Below are 24,388 nucleotides of genomic sequence, written 5' to 3'. Positions count from 1 at the left end.
AGTGATTATTGTAACATCACAGTTACCCAGAAGCTGATTTTTCGGAAATCCAAAAGTTTTCCATACACCATTCCTTTAAACTCTGAAATACACAGAAAAAATCTCTTTTAACATAAGTGAGCAGCAAATTAGAAAGCTGGTACCTTGTATTTTTATATGACATATGGACTTTCTCTTAGGATCATATCTTCTTTATAAGTTCCTCATCTTCTTTAAAAATGAAAACTCAGGGGATTCCCTGGCAGTCCAGTGGTTAGGACTTCATGCTTTCACTGCTAAGGGCCCAGATTCAATCCCTCATCAGGGAATCAATATCCCACAAGCCGCTCAATGTAGCAAAAAAAAAAGAGAAAAGTAAACTCAAAATTGATGGAGTTGAAGGAGCTGAAATGAAAACTAAAGGGTATCAGAAACAACAGTGACTTGTGCTTCTCTGCTGCTGCTGCTGCTAAGTCACTTCAGTCGTGTCCGACTCTGTGTGACCCCATAGACGGAAGCCCACCAGGCTCCCCCGTCCCTGGGATTCTCCAGGCAAGAACACTGGAGTGGGTTGCCATTTTCCTTCTCCAATGTGTGAAAGTGAAGTCGCTCAGTCGTGTCCGACCCATAGCAACCCCATGGACTGCAGCCTACCAGGCTCCTCCATCCATGGGATTTTCTAGGCCAGAGTACTGGAGGGGCTTGCCGTTGCCTTCTCCAGTGGTTGTGAAAACAACAGCATTATCAGTTCAGAAATTGCTACTCAAAAGCCTTCCTGAATTCAGGGAAGCATGAATGTACAATTAAGGAAGATTTCTATGAAAAAAATGACTTTAAACACAGAAAGCCTAACCTAAAGAGTAGGCAAGCACACTATTTGAAAAGTTTTCTTCAGTAGATGACTTTTTTTTTTCCTATATGCCTTATAAATATTAAGGTTGGTTAGTATTTAGGTATATTGTTTAATTTGTTCAGCATATTTATTAAGCTATTTGTTGGGTATTATTTTAGGCAGTAGGGATTCAGCTGTGAACAAAAGACACAAATGCTTGATCTTTATCAAGTGGGAGGAAGATAGAAAATAAAGCAAAAAGATAGTAAGTGTATTACTGAACATATAAATTATTTTTATTTTTGACAGTACAAGTCAAAGTAGTTAATTATTGTTCATGGCTTGATAGCTCTCTTCCTCTCAGGATCAGTACTAGACTGAGACTTCCTGTTCCTTCAGGTATGCTGTTCTTGCTGTTCCAATTATGCTGTTTTTTCCAGTTTTGAAACACTCATGTGTTTCATGCCGTTTGGCTGTTTTTTTTTTTTTCTTTTTGCCATGGTAAGAAAAGTTTTTTTTTTATAAAAACCTGTCTCATTATATTAATTTAGATTCCAAATAGAGACCCAAACTATGAAACAGACAACCTCAGTTTGATCTTCTAGTGCCCAACAGTTTTGGCACCAGGGACCAGTTTCATGGAAGACAGTTTTTCCATGAACTGGGGAGAGGGGATGGTTTCAGGATGATTTAAGCACATTACATTTATTGTGCACTTTATTATTGTTACATCAACTCTACCTCAGATCATCAGGCATTAGAATTCCGGAGGTTGGGGGCCCTTGCTCTAGTGTACGTTTTAGAGAAAAGTATTTGTAAAATATTAATGAGATACTTGTGGAATGATAGATCTAAAATTCTTTTAGTTAGGCTTTTTGTGTCCTTTGATTCTCCAGTCTCCTTCGAGTAGTCCTTTAAAAGCAGTTCTGTGAGATACCGAAATACTGTTTCGTGTAGTTGGTGGATGAGGACTTTCTGCCCAGAGGCCTTATTGGAGTCAGGAGGGGAGACGAGAGCCTCAAGGGTGACAGACACCACTTACTTGACTGAAGTGTGTTGTGTCTTTCTCAGTGGAGTCCAAAGATGGCATTGGTGTTTCCATGGTGTGGGGGTCCACGGTCAGGAATATGGGATTAATTCTTTTTAGGAAGAGAACCGCAAAATAATTCTTTCTACCAGTTTGTTATTGGCGTGGCTGAAAGCAAGAAGAATGAAGTTGGATGCTTAAAGGAAATACTCAGGATTGTGTAAATTAGTTCCCCAGCATCTACTCATGCACCCTTTGTGGATTTCTTCTCCCCATTGGCCCCATACCTAAGTTACTTCTTCTACCTCCTTCCTTCCATATTTTTGTCATTTCATTTTAGGTGTACATCCTCCTTTTCTTTGCCCTTAAATTCCAGAGTCAATTGTATACTTTCTGTTTCTTCTTCCGATGATTTTGTTGGACTTTTGAAACTGTAGGGTTATGAACTTTACATGGTCCTTCTTGGCTTCTCTCTCTTATTCTAGGAATAACTAAAAATGCCCAGTTTTTGTGAAAAGAGAATACCAGTTCTTCCCAGATTTGTTTCTTATTATAACAGAGTCAAAATCCAAAGGAAACTGTAGAGGAGTTAAAAAAAAAGGAACCTCTTTTAGCTATTAAAATAATAGCTAGGTTATGAGAATTTTAAGTGAGATTTGGAAAAAAAAACACTTGATTTTTCTGTTTTTATGGCATCAAAATATGATGTAACAACAGAAAATTTATTAAGAAATTTCTTAATATTGCCCTTTGGTAAATTTCAGGCTGCTACCCTTGTCCCGGACCCAACATGAATCCTATTACTCTTGGGAGTCGCTGGCTTGCTTATGCAGAAAACAAGGTAAGCAGAGCCCATGTTGGAATATTTGTTATGGAGCAAGTGTTGAGTTTTCCAAAGGTAATTCACAACTAGTAATGAATGTGTACCTTACTAGTTTGGTTTTGTTTTAATTGGGCACCGCAAAATTGTCCAATAAGCTGTACCCATCACTGGAAAAGACTCTGATGCTGGGAGCAATTGGGGGTAGGAGGAGACGGGGACGACAGAGAATGAGGTGGCTGGATGGCATCACCGACTTGATGGACATGAGTTTGAGTGAACTCCGGGAGTTGGTGATGGACAGGGAGGCCTGGCGTGCTGTGGTTCATGGGGTCGCTAAGAGTCGGACACGACTGAGCGACTGAACTGAACTGATGTACTTTCGACTCCGCTTGACCTCTGAACCATTTCAGAGTTAGTTGCATATATCTCAGTGCCTCCAAAATACTTGTTATCAGCCAATTTAATGTTGATAACTACTTTTATTTGTTATACTGTCCCTGTTCCAATTTTGTCAATTAACCCTATCTTGTCATTTGTAAAAAAACTTCTTTCCTGTAGTGCAGAATCCAGTCTAGGATCAGGTATTATATTTTGTAGGAGTGTCCCTTTCTTTCTTTGTCTTTTACAAGATTGGTAATTTTGAACACTACAACCCTCTACCTCTGCCCCTTATTCTTTTTATTTTAATAGAATGATTTTCATTTTGAGCTTTTTGATGTTTTCTCTTGATTATAACGGGGTTCTATATTTCTGGCTGGAACAGTGCACGACGGTTGTCCGTAATTCCCACAGCATCACATCTGGAGGTACATGATATACATCTGTTCCTTGTTGGTAATGCTAATTTTGTCAGAGTCTTGTCCAGTTTCCGTACTGAATAATCACTGTTTTTTTCCTCTTGTTAACCAATAGATAATTTGGAAAGAGCAGGCTTACATCCTACTTTTCATCAAAATCTTAGCCTTACCTAATCTTAGCACCCATTGATGATTCTTGCCTGAATCAGTCTTTGCTACGAATATTCCAAGTCAATGATTTTCCAGTTCCACTCTCCACCAGTAGGTATTTGGCTCTCTATTATAATCAAGAACTTCCCCATCTTTTAAAAATCTTACTGTATCTGTATTTTTGATCTGGGCTCATGGTTTTCTTTTTGTTTTCAGTGGTTTTTAATATTTTTCTGTCTGTAATTATTTTGGTTTTCAGATTGTCCCAGAGTCAATCATCAAGAGCCCCTTTATAGTCTGCTTCTTGTGACATTGTGTTGTGGCTTCATCAAAATTAAAAAAGAAATGCTCTTTCCTTGCTCACTATCATAAGACTGTGTCCAGATGCGTCTTGTACTTGCCCTGTCTCAGGCCTGGAATTGTCTGATTTTACTGGTTCTTTTAAATTGATAGTGATATTAGATACCTAAACTTTGTCCAGGAGACATGTTTACTGTTACTGGGGTCTTTTTGCTTCTAGACTCTTTCAGTGGATAGAGTTCACAAACGTGCATGTGATATACCCAAACATACTTCTATATATACACATAGATAGGCAAATATACATAGATGCATATTTGTGCATCCATGTATACATAATATATTTTAGAAATGAAGAGTTCACATTGGCATTTCCACAGGATTCTCTCTGTTTGTCCCCCATTTCCTATTTATATGTCCTTTGTTTTGGATAGGAGACCATGACAGCACGTTTTGTCATCTCTTCAATTCTATAATGCAATCTCTTTAATTCTATAATTGCAGATTTGCTTGCTCACACTGCTACAAAAATCAAACTAACTAAAAAGAGTTCAGGATTTTTTTGCAATTCTTTCTACCTTATTACTTCCTAAGACTGAAGATACAAGATCAAATACTGTGTTCATAGGTTGTTTGAGTTAGTTTGTTCTTCGTCCCCCTTTTTTTGCCTTCCTCCATTGTTGTTACACTGTATTATTCAATTATGTATTGCATATCAAATGATGCATAATGTATAAATAATATATTATTTGGTAGGTAATTGTGTATGTTTGTTTATATTTTATTTATATGCTTATATATTTTATCATGTGTTTCATATATATATTTCCCTTTCTTTCCTAAAAGATAACATTTTAGATTATATGTGTGTGTATATAGATATATATGTTCTTTTGTACACTGCTTTTTTTCACTCACCAGTATTTCCTCGAATTTGGTCGTGATAAGAGTTTTGCACTACAGAAATTTCTGATTTATCTTTCCTTTTGATGTACTTCAGATGCAAATATAATTTTTGTAATGGGTCTAAGTTTTAAACAGAGTTCCGGCTTAGTTATGTGTATGTAGAAATGCTGACTCAGATTTAGTTGAATTGAAGAGATAATGTTTTCCTTGATTATTTTAATTAGCTGAGACTGGGAAAAGATGGTAGTGTTTCTAAGATAATGTCTTTCCTTGCATGTCCTGCAGGAGGCAGCAGAGGGATAATTTTCATGGTTCTTCGAATGTGTACTTGTGAATGAATGAATGAATGAGTGGGTGAATGAGGGAAATTCTTTTCATTAGCTAAAATGATCACCTTTCAGACTCTCTCTTTTCCCATGTGTGGAACTATATTTACCAATTACCTGTAATTTGGGAAATACCTCACCACTCTTGTCTTAAGGGATTGTTTCTTTTTGATGTCAGAGATGAAGAAAATTTCAATTTTAAAATAGAAGAATAAAAAGTTCACACATAGTTTTTATCAGGTGGGTGGTTTTAAATTATCTAAGGCATTTTTTAAAATATATTTTGGGAGAGGAAGATTTTGATTTCTATAGGCTTTTAATAATTCATATCACAGTGTGGAGTTATAGTCTAGTGCCATTTAATTAAAAACTGTTAGGTGTAAAAATATGGCTAATAATTTTTATATTTCCCTTTCTTTTTATTTTTTTTAAACCTAAATTTAGAAAGTGCAGGGGAAGTGGAAGCTTCAGTCCTGGTTTATTGCTCAACACATGAGAGAATCATGCATGTGAAACTAGTGATTCATTTTGAAAATTGGCAAGTTACTTATTTACATTAGACATGAATAAGGACATGTCTCTTTCATTCTGATGTTAAAACTAGTGAGCCCTCTGAAGTGGACAGCTACTATATGCGTCATGGTTGATTTACGCATAATTTTTGCCACTTTCCCACAAACATAATCGAAAATGGAAATATGGCACACTCTTTTGTCTGTTTTTTAAAGTTTCCTTTTGCTATCTTTATGTAGGAATTAAAAGGACAAAACCTCCAATTTGCTAGCATGTTAAATATTTAATGTTAGGAAGTTGTGGCTAAGTCCTTTGATTATGTTTCTAAAATTTATTTGTGGAAAGTCTGCCAGATCTCAAATCCTACCATTTCAGTTTATGAATTCTTAAAGACTATTCATCTTGTAATTAAAAATTGTATTTGAGCATGAAACTGCCTGAGTGGCACCGATAGATTATAAAAAGGGGTAAAAGTGTCTCAGCAGGGCTTTTAGCTGTTTGTCGAAAAAGGGCTCATGCAAACATTCCCACCCATCACAGTCACTCTGTGTGGTAAATAAGCTCTACCCTAAGAGCCTTAGAGTTAAACAGTTGAACAGAATGGTCACTCTCTCTCTCTTTCCAGTTGATTCGATGTCATCAGTCCCGTGGTGGAGCCTGTGGAGACAACATTCAGTCTTACACTGCCACAGTCATTAGTGCTGCTAAAGTGAGTAGCCTGAGTCTCTGGGAGGTTTGATTACGCAGAGTAATTATCACATTTCTCTCCTGAATTGTATTGAGATCGTCCCTTCCCTTTTCAATCACAAGTATTGAACAAATTTGGGAAGTAAGTCAGAGTTATTTTGTCACCCGAGAATTGGTGCCTAAATGATTAGGTATTTAATCTCTTAAGGTTCCTAAATCACACTTTATTTTCTCTTGTAATGATTTTGAGGTTTGCATTTATCCAGTTTAAAATATTTACGTCTGTTTGCTGGGTCGAAGTCTATAATCTAATTACTTTGGAAAGAGGCTTTACGTATTTTAAGTAGTGACTTCTGGATTCTATTTTGTGTGTGTGTGTGATTTGCATCATTCTACCCATACTGACATCCCTTTGCATTTTTGAGCATTTATGAATCTTCTTGACACAAAAAATATATTACTCATTAAGAAAACTTGAGTGGAGGCCATGGTGCATTCAAAGACCCTTTCATGACACAGAACTGCCCCCCTGCATGTTTGTCAAGTGAGTTCTTTTTGTGTATGCGTGAGGGTTCATTTTGATGATGGCTCGTAATCTTTATGCTGATTATAAGGTATCCTTATAATCACCGTTCTTTTGAATTGTGAAGTATACAACAAAACAGTTCTAATAATAGGGATGACATAGTGAATCTGAATGACAGCATGTAATAGAAAGCACAACTATTCAGAAAAGAACAACAGTTTAAAGCAAACCACAGGGAGGGAATCAAAGGTCACACTGTTTTATGTAAAACAAATACAGGAATACTTCAAGACTGATCACAAATGCTTCCATGATGGGGTTTGATGAGAGAAGCATTACGTATTTTTCAGCCAAAGGAAAATACTGAATGGCTTTTTGCTTACAGCAGCGTATATTAGATTTCAGAATCTTTGTAAGAATGGCTTACTTTTCTCTATTGGGTATGAAAAAGTTATGATGGTTAGCTCCGTGAAGAGAAATCTGAAACTGAGTAAAGGCAGCATCGGTGTTATTTAGTTAATTTACAATATACCAATGAGATCTAGTTCTCAAGTATTACATTTCTTTCTGACTTCTCTGTGTCACACACTTTGGTCAGGATAGCTCACTGTATTGTTATTCTGAATAATTTTTAGTTGTGTGACCAGGGATGATTTTCCAGCCCTCCTTTTGTGTAATTGTGTGTTTGTGTGCCTACTTAAAAGGAAAGTGAGCTGCTTCCTTCAGTAACTGTTTAGCTGTTTAACTGTTAGCTGAAAATAGACTTACTGGAATGAGGCTAGACTTGATGTGCTTTGAAAAAAACAAGTCCAAACTCCCTAATTTTCTACACCACAGTATTGTGAACTGTGAGGAACACACTCATGTCTTCCACACTGAAACTCTACGAAATTGTGTTGATGACAGCACCTTAATGGGCCATTAGTTACCAGTGAAATTGGTGTTGATTGCAATTCACTGTTACCTCTGGCAAAAGAGAAGTTTCTTCCATTAACTCCTAAATAAAGTGATTAATGTTTAATTTCTGTTTTAACTACTTTACCCTGATTTTAGTGCTTATTCATGTTCTTGCTTATACATTTATAAAATGAAGGAAAAAAATATAGCCATGAATGCAAAAGTCACTTGTTTCTTGCTAGTCTTAACATGTCCTGTCATATATTATACCCTGCTCTTTTAACTCATATTTAGCTTAAATGCCATGAAATATTTTAAAAACATTTTTCTTATATTTATGTAATCTTTTTATGTGCATTTATGGATTCCTGAATTAGTTAACATGAATATTTTGAGGTTTCTTTGAAAATACTGTCGAATTGTTTTCCTAAAATATTATCAGATCTGGAATGATTCTTCGTTTCACTTTCAAAGTGTGGATATTTTATAAGGGAAAGATTGGAAAGTTGGGATGATTTTTCCCCCAAATGTAATTTCTTCTAGTAAGTTACTCAATATTAGAAACTGTGGGTAAATTAACCTTCTGAGATATAAGCAGTTCCAGTTTTCCAGGGTAAGAACATAAACATTACTTCAATAATTAAGTAGTATAATTTGAAATTTATTATTTTACATTTTTTACATGACAGTTCCTGTACTTTGTTGTTTAAGTGGGTATAAAAACTTTACTAAGAAAAGTAAAACCTCACAAAAAGATAACTTCAAATCTAGAAACTTTCACCAGAGAATTCTGTCTAGTGTTTACAGATGAACAATGGCCTAGATAAATAACAAAGATTTACTGTTTAGCACAGGGAACTATATTGAATATCTTGTAATAACCTATCATGGAAAATAACCTGAAAAATGTGTATATGTATAACTAAATCACTTTGCCGTACACCTGAAACTAGCACAATATTGTAAATCAACTATACTTCAGTTAGAAAAATAATAAACAATGGCAATATTGCAAAGACTCATATAGAATAAAAATGTCAGATTATGCCTAATCTTGTTTCATAATGCAAGATCACCTTGATGTTGAAACTTAACAAGAGTGTTATGAAAAAAGGAAAGCTGTAGTCCTGTCTTACTCATTAAATCATTAACATAGATATGAAAAATCCTAAATAAAATACTAGCAGAAAAAAATTACACAGAGGGGTAATGTGTCACAATTCATTTGGGGTAATTCCACAATATAAGACTGGTTTATTACTCAGAATCAGTGAGTCTCATTGCTACATTAACAAAATAAAGGAGAAAATGATAAAAATTATCTCAATCTATGTACCAAAAGGGTTTGATGAAATCGAACGTGTGTGTATTGATAAAACATTTTAGTAAATAGTGATAGTCTTTGGTCCTCATGAATTCAATTTTTGTCAAATTGCCAAACTGTTTAAACACAGTAAACATGCCCTGTTTCTGATTATTCCACTATCTGGCTCCATTTTTGTTGTGTTTTGTTGTTTACTGTTTCTCTTAGTTCTCATTTATGATGTCTTGACTCTGTTTGCTAAAATTTATTTAAAAGATCATTAGAAAAGTTTTTAGTTTGAGATGATATCAGAGTTCTGTGACGCTCTCAGGCTTGGATCATCTTTATCCAATTTCATGGATTGAAAGTACTTAAATTATTTAAATAAAGGTCACCTGAAATAGCTGTGAGATCCTGATTAGTACAAGTTCACTCTTACTTCTGTTGTATGTCCCTTTATATTTCATCATGAAGCATGCAGGGAAAGTAGACCCTGTTGGACACGACAGCCTAGTTCCTACCACAAGTCTATCAAAAGTACTACTCAGTCTCTTAGTTGTTGTTGTTGAGTCACTAAGTCGTGTCCGACTCTTTAGAGAGTCCATGGACTGTAGCCCACCAGGCTCCTCTGTCCATAGAATTCTCCTGGCAAGAATACTGGAGTGGTTTGTCATGCCCTCCTCCAAGGGATCTTCCCGACCAAAGGATTGAACTTGTGTCTCTTGTGTCTCCTGCATTGCAGGCGGATTCTTTGGTGCTGAGCCACTGGGGAAGCACATTATCCAGTGCATTTAGGCCTAAATACCAGCTCACGTAGCTGGATTTCCCTGTTCTCTTGGATTTGGACCTGATGACTCATCACTATTTTGTTAAATATTCAGTAGAGTTTTTTTAACTCTTCAAGCAGAGTTAAAAAAGAAAAAAGACTCTAGTTTTCCTACTTGTTTTCATTGGTTGGATTGATCTGATTTACCTCGCCTATCGTATTGAAAATAGGAAATAAACTTTATTATTATTATTCTTACCATTTGGATAATTTCTCAGTAATATATTTATTGAACTGCAACATGAAAAATATTTAAAAGCCATGGAGTATGTGCTCTGACAAAGTAATCACTGATATTTTTCTCTCCCTGATGACAGCTTCTTAATGTGGCTTCATAGAGGTTACCTCTTTGTTATCAGTTCAGTTCAGTCGCTCAGTCGTGTCCGACTCTGCGCCTCTTTGTTATATGGAAGGATTATTAAACTTTTAATTCTTTTTGATGTCTCACATTACAAATGTAAATATAAATTGTATTAATTGTATATGTTCTTGGATAGTTTTCAAAGAAATAATCTTCCCTCCCCCCCCACCCACCGGATTTTCAAATAGCACTTAAAATTCATCTTTCCAAATAATTTATTTGACTTTCCTTATAAAGAATGTAATAATAATACATTCTCTGAGGTCATGTTGAAAGAAATATTTTAATGTTGAAATTGTTCAAATTGGATTATTTTGAAACATTTATTAAATCTTGGTCCATATATTGTAGTTACCCTGTAACTGTCCTATTTGAGTTTTCCTTTTAATGTGTTTTAACCCCAGTGTGGTGAATTGATTTAATAAAAATGCCTCTGCTTTCTCTGTTATCTGATAACTTCTTAGGACAACTAACAGCTTTTGTGAGAGCAGCACCATTAGTCCTAATGGATAAGGAGGACAGCTGATACGGCCTGAGAAAGGTTAAAGATGACTAGTGACCTTTGGCAAATCTCTGCATAGAACAGAATAAGTACCATGCTCATTTAAAGTTTTGGTCACAGTAGATTCTCTGACACATACATTATGGTCTTAGGTTCAGCACTTTACAGTCCAGATTAGTTCTGTGAATATTCTTGTAATATTCTTCAGACTGTGAGGATAGTAGTGCTCATTGGTACATGTGATTCTAACATGGAAACAAACTTCTCCCCAAGGTAAAGGTCCTTACTAATGTAGAAAGCTTTCAGTACCCCTCTTTTACACCCTAAAACCTTACTTTGAAAGTTAATGAGCTATGAGAGTACTGTCCTGTCACTTACTATACAAACTACAGATTTGAGGCTGTTAAATTTGGGCTTTAGATTTTGGTCCACTAATAAGAAGGTGCCACCAGTAGCCCTAAGTTTTTTTTGGGGGGGTGAGAAACATCATTAACTCCTCCTGTAATACTTTATTCACCTTTGACTATGAAATGTACTACTTTGTTTTCCCCCTCTTTCTGGAGTTTTTTTCTCGGTTCTCTTGTATTAACTGTTCCCTTTATCTTCTGGTTTGCTTTGGGTACATTACTTCCTACTTTCTGTGTGCTCCAGTTATTTTAGTTTTATTCTTTTTCATTGGTATAAGAGCATGAAATAATATGCTCAAGGGCAAATGGGGAGTATATACAATCAAAGACTTTAAACCTGAAAGGCATTCCTTTGATAAAGGGGATAGCTCCGTTGAAGTGGGAGCATCTCCATTAGCATTAATGGAGTGAGGACATCATTTGAGGCATCTCAGAGGTTAATCAGGCTTCCTGGCCAGCTTTTGACATCAATACACTGTGGCGCCTGGTTTTGTTGGTCCTTTGGAGGCTTTCTTGACAACACTCTAACAGACTTTGTGTAAGTCATTTCTTGTGAATTATTGAAACAAATGTTTGGCTGCTAATTGAAGAACGCTAATGTGTTTTCTAATCACTGCAGTTTGAGTTTTTAGCACTAAACAAAACTGTTAAAATTGATTTGTGGCTTTTTCTTGGTTTCAGTCAGCTGTAAGTTATATCATTTTGCTTGAATTCTGTGAATGGCTTTGCTGGTCATTTTATTTAAGTATGTATTAGGAAACACTATGATAGTCTTTATTTTTCCTGTTTTCCTTCCCACTATACATTTGTGTTCTGAATTCATGAAGTGTGAGATCACAAGTAGTATCAGGAATAGATTACAGGGCAATGCTGGATAGTGGTTTGGAGCAAGCCCTGGTTTTGACTTCTGGCTTTGTTATTGACTGGCTTGTTTGAGCTGCCGTTTTCCTTAACTTCTGTAGCCTCAGTTTTCTCTTGTATAAACCCGAGGTGTTTGAGGAAATCTATCCACATCTTTTTTTGTTAAAGAGCCTTGACCAATTCTGAGTTCATAATAAAGGTTCCATGGAATAGATTAATAGCTACAGTAAAATAATATATATATTATGTGTGTTTCCTTTTTTTAAGTTTCATCTTATTGTTGCTTCAGTTGTATTTAGGCCTTTATAAACAGCCGTCTTTGCCTGTCATTTATAAATTAATATTTGATATGCTGTGCAAGCAATATACTTTTAAACTTTAGATGTAGCATATGTCAGAGTATAGGTCCACAATTATTTTGAAAGAGCGAGTCACATTAGTGAAGATTAATGTAAAGTATCTTCATAAAACTTTTCCTCACAATAATGAGGATGTGTCTGTTATACTGTACATAATTTTTGATATGTCCATGTAGACTGAACAGTTTATTTTGGCTTTAATGATTAGAGTTAATGTGTATGAATCACACAGTTTTCTCAGTTTTTGCTTTCTTCCCTTTCAGAGAAAAAGAAAAACTCCTGTTACTTAACATGATTGTTAATGGTTATGAGAATAATCAGATGAAATTCACATAAAAGAAAACATACAGATGAGTTAGTTTTTTTATCTATTTGTTTTGAATGAAATGGAACTAAAATTAATTATGAAACATGCCTTTAATTGAAATAATGTATTAGAAATACTGCATTAAATTGCTTTCTGTTTCTAGAGAGAAAAGAACCCTTTTAACTAATTTTATGACATTTCATTCAGGTAGTAATTGAAGCATCTTAGATGGAGTCTGCATTACCTATATACCAAATCTTGATGTACAGTATTATATAGCATCATGTTATAGATTTAAATGAGAAAGTCGTTTTCATGTATGGATTCTATCTGTAGCTTAGTCTTTTTTATGCTAAGAAAATTAGGTGTATACAGTTTAAAAAAATAGAACATCACATAGTTCCTATTTCTTAATATTTCACATATTTTAAGTTACATGCATTGAAGAGAGGGAGAAAATAAATATTTTTAATAAAAATATAATTGTATTCTTATGTGAAACAAACTCTGTAATTATTTACCTATGGCCTAATTCTCACCATGCTGACTTAGGGGGTACCTTCTGATACCATTCACTCAAACTAATGCCAATTTTCTAACTAAAATTTAAGATTGTATAAAAAGTCAGACTGAATTTCTGTGACAGTGCACTGCTACATATGAGCTTATTAGAAAATGAAGAATTTAATCTGAATTATCAAAGCATATATTTCTATTTAGAATCCAAGTACTGATGCAAAGTGATACATTTACCTTTCATTGTTTAGACACTGAAAACTGGCTTGACAATGGTTGGGAAAGTGGTGACCCAGCTGACGGGCACGCTCCCTTCAGGTGTGACAGAAGATGATGTTGCCATCCATAGTAATTCAAGGCGGAGTCCTCTGGTCCCAGGAATCATCACAGTAATCGACACTGAAACAGTTGGAGAGGGCCAGGTAAGAGTTGATGATGCCTGTAATGTTCATTTTGTGCGGAGGATGAGCAACTAAGAATATCATTTGGGGTCAAGATCGTACAAATGTGTTTGGCCTCGGAGATGTGTTAATTTGGAATTGTAGAAAGTTAAGGTTCTGAACTGAACTGAAGGTTATTTCAGGTTAGATTTTTTTTTTTTCCAAAAAATGATGAGTAATTATTGTATAACACAGGGAATATAGCCGATATTTTGTAATAATTATAAATGGCATGCGTGTGTGCTAAGTCGCTTCAGTCATGTCTGTCTCTTTGCGACCCTATGTAGCCCTCCAGGTTCCTTTGTCTGTGGGATTCTCCAGGCAGGAATACTAGAATGGGTTGCTATTTTCTTCTCCAGGGAATCTTCCCAACACAGGACTCTAACCCATGTCTCTTATGTCTCCTGCATTGGCAGGCAGATTCTTTACCACTAGCGCCATTGAGGAAGCCCCATAAATGGCATTGTTGTTGTTCCATCACTAAGTCGTATCCTACTCTTTGCAACCCTGTGGACAGTAGCCCACCAGGTTCCTCTGTCCATGGGATTCTCCAGGCAAGAATATTGGAGTGGGTTGCCATTTCCTCCTCTAGGGGATCTTCTGGACCTAAGAATTGAACCCATGTCTCCTGCATTAGCAGGCAGATTCTTTACCCGTGAGCCACTTGGGAAGCCCACTATAATTGGCATAGAACCTTTTAAAAAATGATGTTGCTGTTTAGTTGCTAAGTCGTGTCTGACTCTTTTGTGAGCCTGTGGACTGTACCCTCCTGGCTCCTCTGTCTTGGAATTTCCCAGGCAAGAATACTGGAGAGGGTTGCCATTTCCTTATCTTGGGGATCTTCCCAACCCAGTGATCAAACTTGCATCTCCTTCTTGGCAGACAGATTCTTTATCACTGAGCCACCTGGGAAGTAACATGTTAAAACCTGTTATTCCAAACATTGTTAATGTATCAAACCTGAAGTTAAAATTGAGGTTCCTTAGAATTCTCTTGTTATCTCTTCATCAGGACATTTGTTCCATAAATAAATAATTATATATCTCTTTTATACTGTTTAATACTGTTTCTTTTTTTTAAAATGACAGTATAAGCTGAATCAGTCTAATTATAACTGATTACGCTTCCCAGGTGGTGCTAGTGGTAAAGAACCCACCTGCCAATGCAGGAGACACAAGAGATGTGGGTTCGATCCCTGAGTCGGGAAGTTCTCTTGGAGGAGGGCATGGAGCCCACTCCATTATTCTTGCCTGGAGAGTTCCACGGACAGGGAAGCCTGGCGGGCTACAGTCCACAGTGTGGCAAACAGTCAGACACAACCGAAGTGGCTTAGCATGCATGCACGTGGTGGTTATAAATGACAATAATGTTGATGAATTTTATTACAAATTTTATTACCAATACTTCCTGACAAATACGAAAAAAGCACCACAAAATCTCAAAGAGTGTATTAGAATATGTAAATGGTAATAACTTATATATTCAGATAAAAAATAGAATATGTTCAGATTAAAAAAGATCTTATATGTTCATATAAAACAGATTTTTACAGTCTAAGTTTAGAAACATTTAAGAGTGATTATAAACATGGAAAAATATGCTATGCTTATGTAAGTCTTACTAGAAATAAACCAGTTTGGTTTTGTTTTTTCCCCCATGTGTTCATAAACAGTATTTTCTTTTGAATCATAGTCATGGATTTTAAAATACATTTCTTAAAGGAAGGTAATTTTAATGGCTTGTGATCTTTGCTGTAAATACACAGTCTAAAATTGATTACTAGAATGAGATAGTAGAGCAAGATTTGGAAATACAGATTATTTTAATTTATATTAAATATATTTATTTAAATATTAAATATAAACATAGAACTTATATTTAATTCTATTTTCAGAACATAATTATGTGAGCCATTAGAATATTAATCCTAAACACTGCATTTTTTTTTTAGAAAATCTGCTTCCAGTATATATGGTTCTGCATCTTGATGAGAGATTACATTTGGCTGGTACTCATAACTAATTCCTATAGTAAGATCAAGTGGCATTTCAAAAAAATACAGACTGTGCTGCAGTGAAAAGAAAAAAAATCTTTGAAATTCTGGCTATTATTGAATCTGGCTATTTTATTTGAAATCTGAATAATATGATTCTCTGCCTTTCCCATCTTAACTTTGTGGTTAACCAGATATGTTACAGACTTGTATTCCTGTTTAAAACTCTTTTTAATGAAGTGCTAGCAAACTTTTCAGTTGACTGTAATGACTTTTTTTTTTAAGTTGTGTTAATTAGCTCGAGTTGATAGACACATACAGATGTTCTCTTTTTAAATTGGAATTAAATATTTAAACGCTCAGTGTTTTATGAGTGTTAACAAATATTTTCTTTTGTCCTTTGATTCTTAATTAATTCACCTCCAAGGCCACCCACGTTTACTAAGTAGTAACAACCCTCTTCAATATTGTCTAGTTTGGCGGGTATACCTAAGTCTGTTAAACATCTAGCGTTTGTTGACAGACTGATGTGTGGTGATTTAAAAGTTGAAACTGTTATCTCTTATTATTTTGATGAAATAGAGCTATAGCTCGTTAATTTATATAATGAGTAAAAAGAATTTAATTTATACAAAAAGCATAGCCTCAGGTCTTGTGTTTTCAAATGTGGTTTGTTTTTTTCCCCCCTAGTTCTTTGTTAACTCTTTATAACTTTAAATTGGAATTCTCACATTCGGAAGATGGAAATGGACTGTAGATTATATGAAAGTTTATTTTTTCTGTGAGAAGTACATTGTTAACATTGGAAACAACTGAAGTTGTTGATTAGGAAATAAGAATAATAAAATGTTAGCTTTTAAAAGTTAAAAAATTGAAAGTGTTGCTCAACCTGAGAAATTTTATCTTTTCTATCATTTGTTGGGAGCATAATCTCTTTCCATTTCTACTTATATTCTGAAGTTTTGATTGATTTAAAAATTCTGTTAAAAGACAGGAAATAGAAGTTGCTGTGTACATTTTTAAGGAATTATAAGTATTTTTTTAAAGAATAGATTTCTTCAGTATAATACTGCCTTCTTTTATTAGCATGAATCTGTTTTTTGTCAAGAAGACATTTTTGTCTCTGATAAATAGTTCAGTTGGAGTACAGAGCTGTTTTTAAGTTATGCTGGATTGTATTAAAAAGACTGCAGTGGTTAATGTCATGGATTTATCACTTTAAGCCCTTTCCCACTGATGTTTGACCTTAACTGTAGTGTTTTTTTCTTGTCCATCTCCATTTTAGGAACTAAAGCTGACATTATGTTCACTTTTGGTATTTAAATCCATTGAGACTTCAGTAAAGATATTTTCAATTTACAGGAATAGTATATAAAATTTGATTCACCATCTTTCTGATGGTGAATTGATTAGTATTTGATGGTGGCAGGATCACTGTATGGTAACTGCATTAAAGAGGGATAGATTTGGTTGACTGTCCATTTTGTCTATGTTACATCCATGTTTTATTTAAAAGCATAAGCAGTATAATTTGCCTTTATAAATTTACATAATTTAAGTTAGCAGGTGGCAAAGTCTCTAATCAAAGAAAAGTGCTGCAGAATGATGACATAAACTACAGCTATTCTTGCCCTGAGTGTAAATACGAGTGTTCAGTTCAGTCGCGCAGTCGTGTCCGACTCTCTGCAACCCCATGAATCACAGCACGCCAGGCCTCCCTGTCCATCACCAACTCCCGGAGTTCACTCAAACTCATCTCCATCGAGTCGGTGATGCCATCCAGCCATCTCATTCTCTGTCGTCCCCTTCTCCTCCTGCCCCCAATCCTTCCCAGTAATTCATAATAATTTAGTGGTTCCTGTGGTGTTTGTCTGTCTTTTTGTTCATATGGTAAAGCCTTATCCACCTTGTATCAATTAAAATGCTTTGCTTTAATAATATCAAATTGTTACTCAAAGGATTTTAGCCTGTTTGATACTGAGTGAAAATAAAGTCTTAGGACAACTGATTTGGGATATCTTTGGTATTGATTTGACATTTTAGGCAAGGTGATGATGCAGTGGAGACAATCTTTTCAAAAGTATCTGGTTGTTGTTATATTTGTGAAGCTCATACAGAGAAGATTCAAAGAAGTCTATATTTTTAGGAGGTTTTGGTACTCACCAAGATTAATGAGCCCTTTTGCTCGATGGCTTCTGTATTAGCACCATCAAATAGAGTACTCAATACTAATTGTATTGCAAAGAGAGGTACAGAGTTATAATACATGAAAGATAAGAGGCTCTTATAAGAGATTGGTTTGACATAGAAAAATGGGCAAGGATAAAATATTTCACAGAAAAAAATATATACAACTGGTATAAAATCTATAGATTTAACTTGTTATCAGAGAAAGACAAAACTGTACCAAGACACCACTTGTCACCTATCAGTATGAGAGAAATTAAAAAGCTTGTGGTATACTCTACATTTTTAACTTTTAATTTTGAAATAATTGTAGACTCACAGTAAGTTGCAGATATATCCATGTGCCCTTCACCCAGTTTCCTCCAAATTCTCCCAAACTGTGATATGTTACATAGCGGTCATAAAATGTCAGAACCAGGATATTGACAATGACACCTTACTGTTAACTAGGCTTCTGACCATATTTAGCTCTCACCATTTGTTTTTACCTGCATTCATTTGTGTGTGTTTTCAGGATATTGAAAGAACTCCTATAGCTGGATAATAAAAAGATAAATAGCCTTATTTTAAAATGAGCAAAGGATTTGAATAGACATCTTTCTGGAAATAATATACCAATGGCCAATGAGCAGAAATGAGAGCCCTGGCACACTGCCATTTGATTGGGCAATTGTCTCCTAAGAGAACTGCTCTTAGGAGGTATATAACCAAGAAAAATGAAAATATTATGTTTGTGTAAAAATTTGTACATGAATTTTTATAGCAGTATTATTCATATAGCTCGAAAATAGGAGCAACCCAAATAAATGTACTTTAACTGATCAATGGATGGGTAAATAGAATGTGACATAGACATACAATGTAATATTATTTAGCAGTAAAAAGAAGTAAAGTATTAATGCTACAAAATGAATGAACCTTGAAAATATTGTGCTTAGTGACAGAAGCCAGTCGCAAAAGAATACATATTGTATGAATCTATTTATATGAAATGTCCAGAACAGGCAAATCTATAGAAAGAGAAAGTAAATTGTTTGCCTAGGGCTGAAAGTTTGAAGAAAACAGGGGGTTGCAGAGTGACTGTTAATGGTACAAAGTTTCTTTTAGGTGATAAAAATGTTCTAATTTGATTGTCATAATGGTTGCACAACTCTATGAATATGCCATGTATCCTAAAGCAAATCCTTAGTATATTTAGCAGACATTCCTGGAGACTGCTCCTGTAAGATTTCTTTTTCTTGTGTTCCTCTCTAACATTTTTGAAAATCGAATGGAAGAATGGAAAAGAGAGATGAGAGAAATAATTTGTAATGCATGTTCCCCCCCCACTTGTGGTAAATATATATATAATGTAAAATTTTCCATTTAGCCTTTTTTTAAAGTTTACAATTCAGTGGTATTAAGTACATTCACAATGTTGGATAACCATCGTTATCATCCATGTCCAGAATTTTTCATTATCTGTACCCATTAAATAATATCTCCCCACTCCTCTGTTCTCACAGTCCCTGGCAACCACCATTCTAATTTCTGTCTCCAATAGATTGCCCATAATTAAAAAGACATGCAGTATAAAGTGTTGAAAAACATGTGGGGAGATGAAAGTATCTACTTTGGAAAGCTGTTTTCTTAAGTTCAGTATACATTTATCATACAACCAAGCAAATCTGTTTATAAGTATCTGTCTAACATATAAACGTGTTTGCAGAAAATATGTGTGTGCAAATATTCATAACAGCATTATGCATAATAGCAGTCAATTGGAAATAATCCAGATTGCCAAAAATTGGTCACTGAGCTCACATGTTGTGGTACCTCCATACCGTGGAATACAAGTGAGCAATGCAAAGAAGTGAATGGTACCTGAGACAACGTGGTTGAACAAAAAAATATGTACATGAAAGAAATGGAAGATAAATTGAATGATTCTATTTATTTGAAAAATTTTGAAAATTTTTAGAAAAGGCAAAAGAGATGAAATACACAGTAGGGATTGTCTGAGACTTGTTGGTGTTCTGCTGTAAAGTCATCATGAATAAACTGGGGGAATGTTAGAAGTATCCTCAATCTAGAATGTGATAATGGTTATACAACTGTATAAATTTACTAAGCATTATCCACTTATATGGGGTGATTTGTGTGTATAAATTTAGCGATAATTGGGGAATGACTCCCAGCTATGATGAAGTGAAGAGATAAGCTTATCTTTTTCCCAGATAATAAGTACATTACGGACAGAAGTTTCAAAAGTAACTATTTTGGGGGGAGGGCTCTGGAAATTGCTCAGAAAGCTAAGAAAGAAGTGATAAACGTGCATTCACATTTCTTTTTTTTTTTTCTCAACGAATGGAGGATAATTTATATCCTACAGTTTTTTTAATGGTAAAATTTTACTTTACACAATTCACATTTCTTTTATCTGTATCTGCCAGGGGCTTGGTAGTTTAACCAGAGCAGAGTAGGCCATATAAACAACTTGTTTCCTTTTTAAGGGTGGATTTACTTGATTTGAAATAGAAGCTTAAAAACCTAAGCCCAACAGTGTTTTCATTGGACTTGGTAGGTGATGAATATGATAATGTGTGCTCTTGTAGCCTGAGCTTGCAATCTCGGTTTGGGGACAATTTGAAAAGAATAGAGAGGAAGAATTGATGACATGTAAAGAGTCTCAGAGACCTTTGGGACAGCAGCAAACAGACCAACATATATACATATATATATATACTTGGAAGTTTGTTTTAGGGAATAAGATATTTCTTAGTTGATAATTCACAAGACAGTAGTATCTCAAAGGAGTGGGAAAAGAAATGGAGCTATGTTGGAGCAAGGAGCTGTAATTTATCACAATTAAGAATGAAATTAACCTGTAATTCTGTTTTCTATAAAGCAGCTTACAACCTATATATCTAATCACTAAGAATTTGCTCCCAAAAAATCAACAGAAGATAAAAATAGTAAACATTAGGAATAATTGTTTAATACAAAGAGGATCAGAGCAACAAACACCTGAGACATAAAAGTAAATGGAAAATGGCAGACCTAAATCCAATTATATGTGTAACTGTATTAACTATAAATGGACTCCAGTTAAAAGAGAGTGATTGTCAGACCAGAATCACTTTAGATTCAAAGACATAATTGGCTGAAGTAAAAGGTTGTAAGAACTGTACCATGCAAACAGAAACGGTAATAGAATTGGAGTGATTATATTAATATCTGATAAAAGATTTTAAGTTAAGAAATATTGCCAGAGAAAAAGAAGGACATTTTATTATGATGAGAGAGTCAATGTAATAGGTAGATAAAATGATAATGTATAAACACATAACAACATAGGGCAACAAACATTAAGCAAAATCTGACAGCCTGAAAGAAGAAATTCTAGCTAACATTTATAGGTTGAGATTGAAATACTGTGCTTTCAATAATTGATGGAAAAACTATACAAAAATTTTAAGATTTTGATAGATATAACGACTTGATTAGCACTATCAACCAATATGGTCTGAAACTCCCCACCCCCCAACCTACAGACTTCACATTCTTTTCAAGAATATCTGGAATGTTCTCCAAGACAGACCATGTGATTTGCCATAAAGCAAATCTAAAGCATGGAAATCAATAATAGAATGAAATTATGATATGAAAGAATCTCAAGGATATTAGAAAATATTTTGCATGCAATGAGCATAGAAATAGAACATATCAGAAGTTATAATTGTAGCTATATTATTCCTTAATGGGAAAATTATAGCTTTAAATTCTTATAGTAGAAAAGAAAAATGGTCCTAAATTAATAACCTTAGCTCTCCATAAAGAGAGTTTAAAAACAGCAAATTATAATGAAAGCAAGACAAATGAAGTAAGTAATAGAAATATGACTGGCAGTCAACAAAATAGCAGTGAAATGATGGGGAAAATCAATACTGGTTCTTTGAAAATATTAACAAATTTGATAAATCTGGTGGTATAGCAAATGAGATTGTTTTCTTAGTTTCTTTTTTTTAATTAGTGTTTGTTAATATATAGAAAAAAATGATTTTTAAAAAATTCTTAATTTTTTAAATTAAGAGTGTTAATTTTGTATCCTGCAACTTCGTTGAATTTTGTGTGTGTGTGTGTCTAATCTAGAGAGGGAAGTTTCTTTCTTTAACCATTTGTATGCCTTGTATTTCTTTTCCTTTTTTTCCCCTCTCTTTTGAGCTGGTTGCTATGACTAGACCTCACAGTACTGTGTTGAATAGTAGTGCTGAGAGAGGGCATTGTTGCCTTTTTAGTAATCTTAGAGGAAAAACTTCCAGTCTCGCCCCATTTTGTGTAATGTTAACTTTGGAGTCTGTATATGTGACATTATATTATTAAACGTGGTAATTTCCCAGTATTCCTAGTTTGTTGAGTGATTTTGTCATGAAAGTGGTTGAATTTTGTCAGATGCTTTTTCTGCACTGATTGAGATCATCATGTGGTTTTTGTTTTTCAGTTTGTTAATGTGGTATGTATTACATTGATTGATTTTTGTATGTTGAACCATCCTTACATTCCAACTATAAACCTCACTTTTCTTGGTGTATAATCCTTTTAATATGTTGAATTTGGTTTGATCCCATTTTCTTTTAGATGATTGCATCATTATTCTTCAGGGATGCTGATTTGTAGTTTTCTTTTTGTCTTTTGGTATCAGGGCAATGAGGGTTTCATAGAAATATCTTATAATCCATTTTATGTCTGTGACATTAGTTTTAATGACTCCTCTTTCATTTCTAATTTTAGCTATTTGAATTTTCTCTCTTGTTTTTGTTAGTCTAGCTAAGGGTTTGTCAATTTTGTCTTTTTTTTTTTAAAGAAAGCAAACTCTTAGGGACAAACTTAACCAAGGAGATGAGAGATTTACACACTAAAAACTAAAATATGTTGTTAAAAGAAGTGAAAGGCATCTTTCAGATATAGAAAAGTGGAAAGACATCTCAAGCTTGTGGATTTTAAGACTTAATGTTCTTAAAATATCCATAGTACCCAATGTGATATTAAATGCAGTACCTATCAAAGGCTCTATGATATTTTGTGGCAGTAATAGAGAAAACCATACTAGTATTCTTATGGAATCGGAAGGGACCCTGAGAAGCTGAAACAATTTTGGGGTAAACAAAACATGCCTCACTTCAAATAATATTACAAAGCAATAGTAATTAAGATGACGTGATACTGGCATAAAGACAGATATATAGACCAATGGAAAGGAGTAGGAAGTGTAGAAATGAACCCATGCATATACATCCAACATATTTTTGACAATGTTGAAAAAAACTACACGGTGGGGAAACACTGTCAACACATGAGGTTGGGAAAGCTGGATAGCTGATGCAGAAGAATGAAGCTGGCCTACCTTACACCGTATACAGAGACGGCTTTAGAGTCAGCCCGGGGCTGGAAACTGTTAAACTCCTGCAAGAGAACACGGAGAAAATCTTCAGCACACTGGATCGATCAGTGATTTCTTGCATATAATGCCAGAAACACAGGGAACAAAGTGAAAAATAGACAGATGGAACTACATCAAACTTTAAAAGTTCTGTGCTTAAAAGGAAATAACCAGCCATGTGAAAAGGTAACCTATGGGGTGGAAGAAAATCATTTGAAATCATATATCTGGTAAGGAGTTAATATATAGTATAAATAAGGAATTTCTATAACTCAGCAATTAAAAATAAGTTACCAAATGAGCATAGGACTTGAATCAAGACACTTCTCCAAAGAAGAGGTAGGCATGTCCAATAAACATATGAAGAAACGCTCAGAATCACTAAACATTAGTGAATCAAAACCACAGGGAAGTATTACCTCCCACCTATCAGGAGATGACCACTATCAACAGAACAGAAAATAACAGTGTTGTCAAACATGGGGAAAAGTTGGCACCCTTGGGAACTTTTGGTGGAAATATACAATGATATAGCCGTTATGGAAATCAGCATGAAAATTTCTAAAAAAATTGAAAATAGAGTTACTATGTGATCCAGTCATCCTGCTTCTGCCTTTATATGCAAAATAATTCAAAGCAGGATCTTGAAGGGATATTTACACACCCGTGTTCATTGTAGCATTATTCACAGTACCCAGGAGGTAGAAGCTAACTAGATGTCCACCACCAGGTAAATGGATGAAGAGAAATGTATACATGTGTGAATGTGTATATATACACACACACATACACACACACATGCACACAGTGTAATAACATTACACAACCTTTAAAAAGAAGGCAAGAGGCCATTGTGCTAAGGGAAATAAGCCAGTCACAAGAGTACAAACACTAAATTCTTCCTTTTATTTTGAATTTCTAAAATAGTCAAAGCATAGAAACAAAGTTGAAAGGTGGTCACTAAGAGTGGGAGGAGGGAAAAAGAAGACAGTGTTTTGTGGGTATAGAATTTAAGTTTTGCAAGGTGAAAAAGTTCTAGAAATCTGTTAACAATGTGAATATATTTAATGGTACTGAACTGAATACTTAAAAATGGTTATAGTGGTAATAAAAAGAAGACCTGTAGACAAATATTTGACAATCT

General features: G+C 34.7%; 1 protein-coding gene across 9 annotated transcripts in view; it reads left to right on the top strand.

Annotated features, from left to right (window-relative positions):
• The window catches only part of BCAS3 (BCAS3 microtubule associated cell migration factor), a 600,416-nt gene that overhangs the window by 154,875 nt on the left and 421,153 nt on the right, over positions 1–24,388 (top strand). For all 9 annotated transcript variants that reach the window (XM_055400120.2, XM_088828643.1, XM_088828641.1 and 6 more), the window contains 3 exons: positions 2,603–2,679; positions 6,279–6,362; positions 13,457–13,627. In XM_055400120.2, the coding sequence (XP_055256095.2) occupies positions 2,603–2,679; positions 6,279–6,362; positions 13,457–13,627 (332 nt within the window). The remainder of the gene's footprint in view (positions 1–2,602; positions 2,680–6,278; positions 6,363–13,456; positions 13,628–24,388) is intronic.

The sequence above is a fragment of the Moschus berezovskii genome, chromosome 20, assembly GCF_049115385.1.
Source record: "Moschus berezovskii isolate FMDL1 chromosome 20, NW_MosBer_1.0, whole genome shotgun sequence".
Taxonomy (NCBI): Eukaryota; Metazoa; Chordata; class Mammalia; order Artiodactyla; family Moschidae; genus Moschus; species Moschus berezovskii.
Note: the sequence above shows the minus strand (reverse complement) of the source record. Positions and strands in the feature narration are given on the sequence as shown.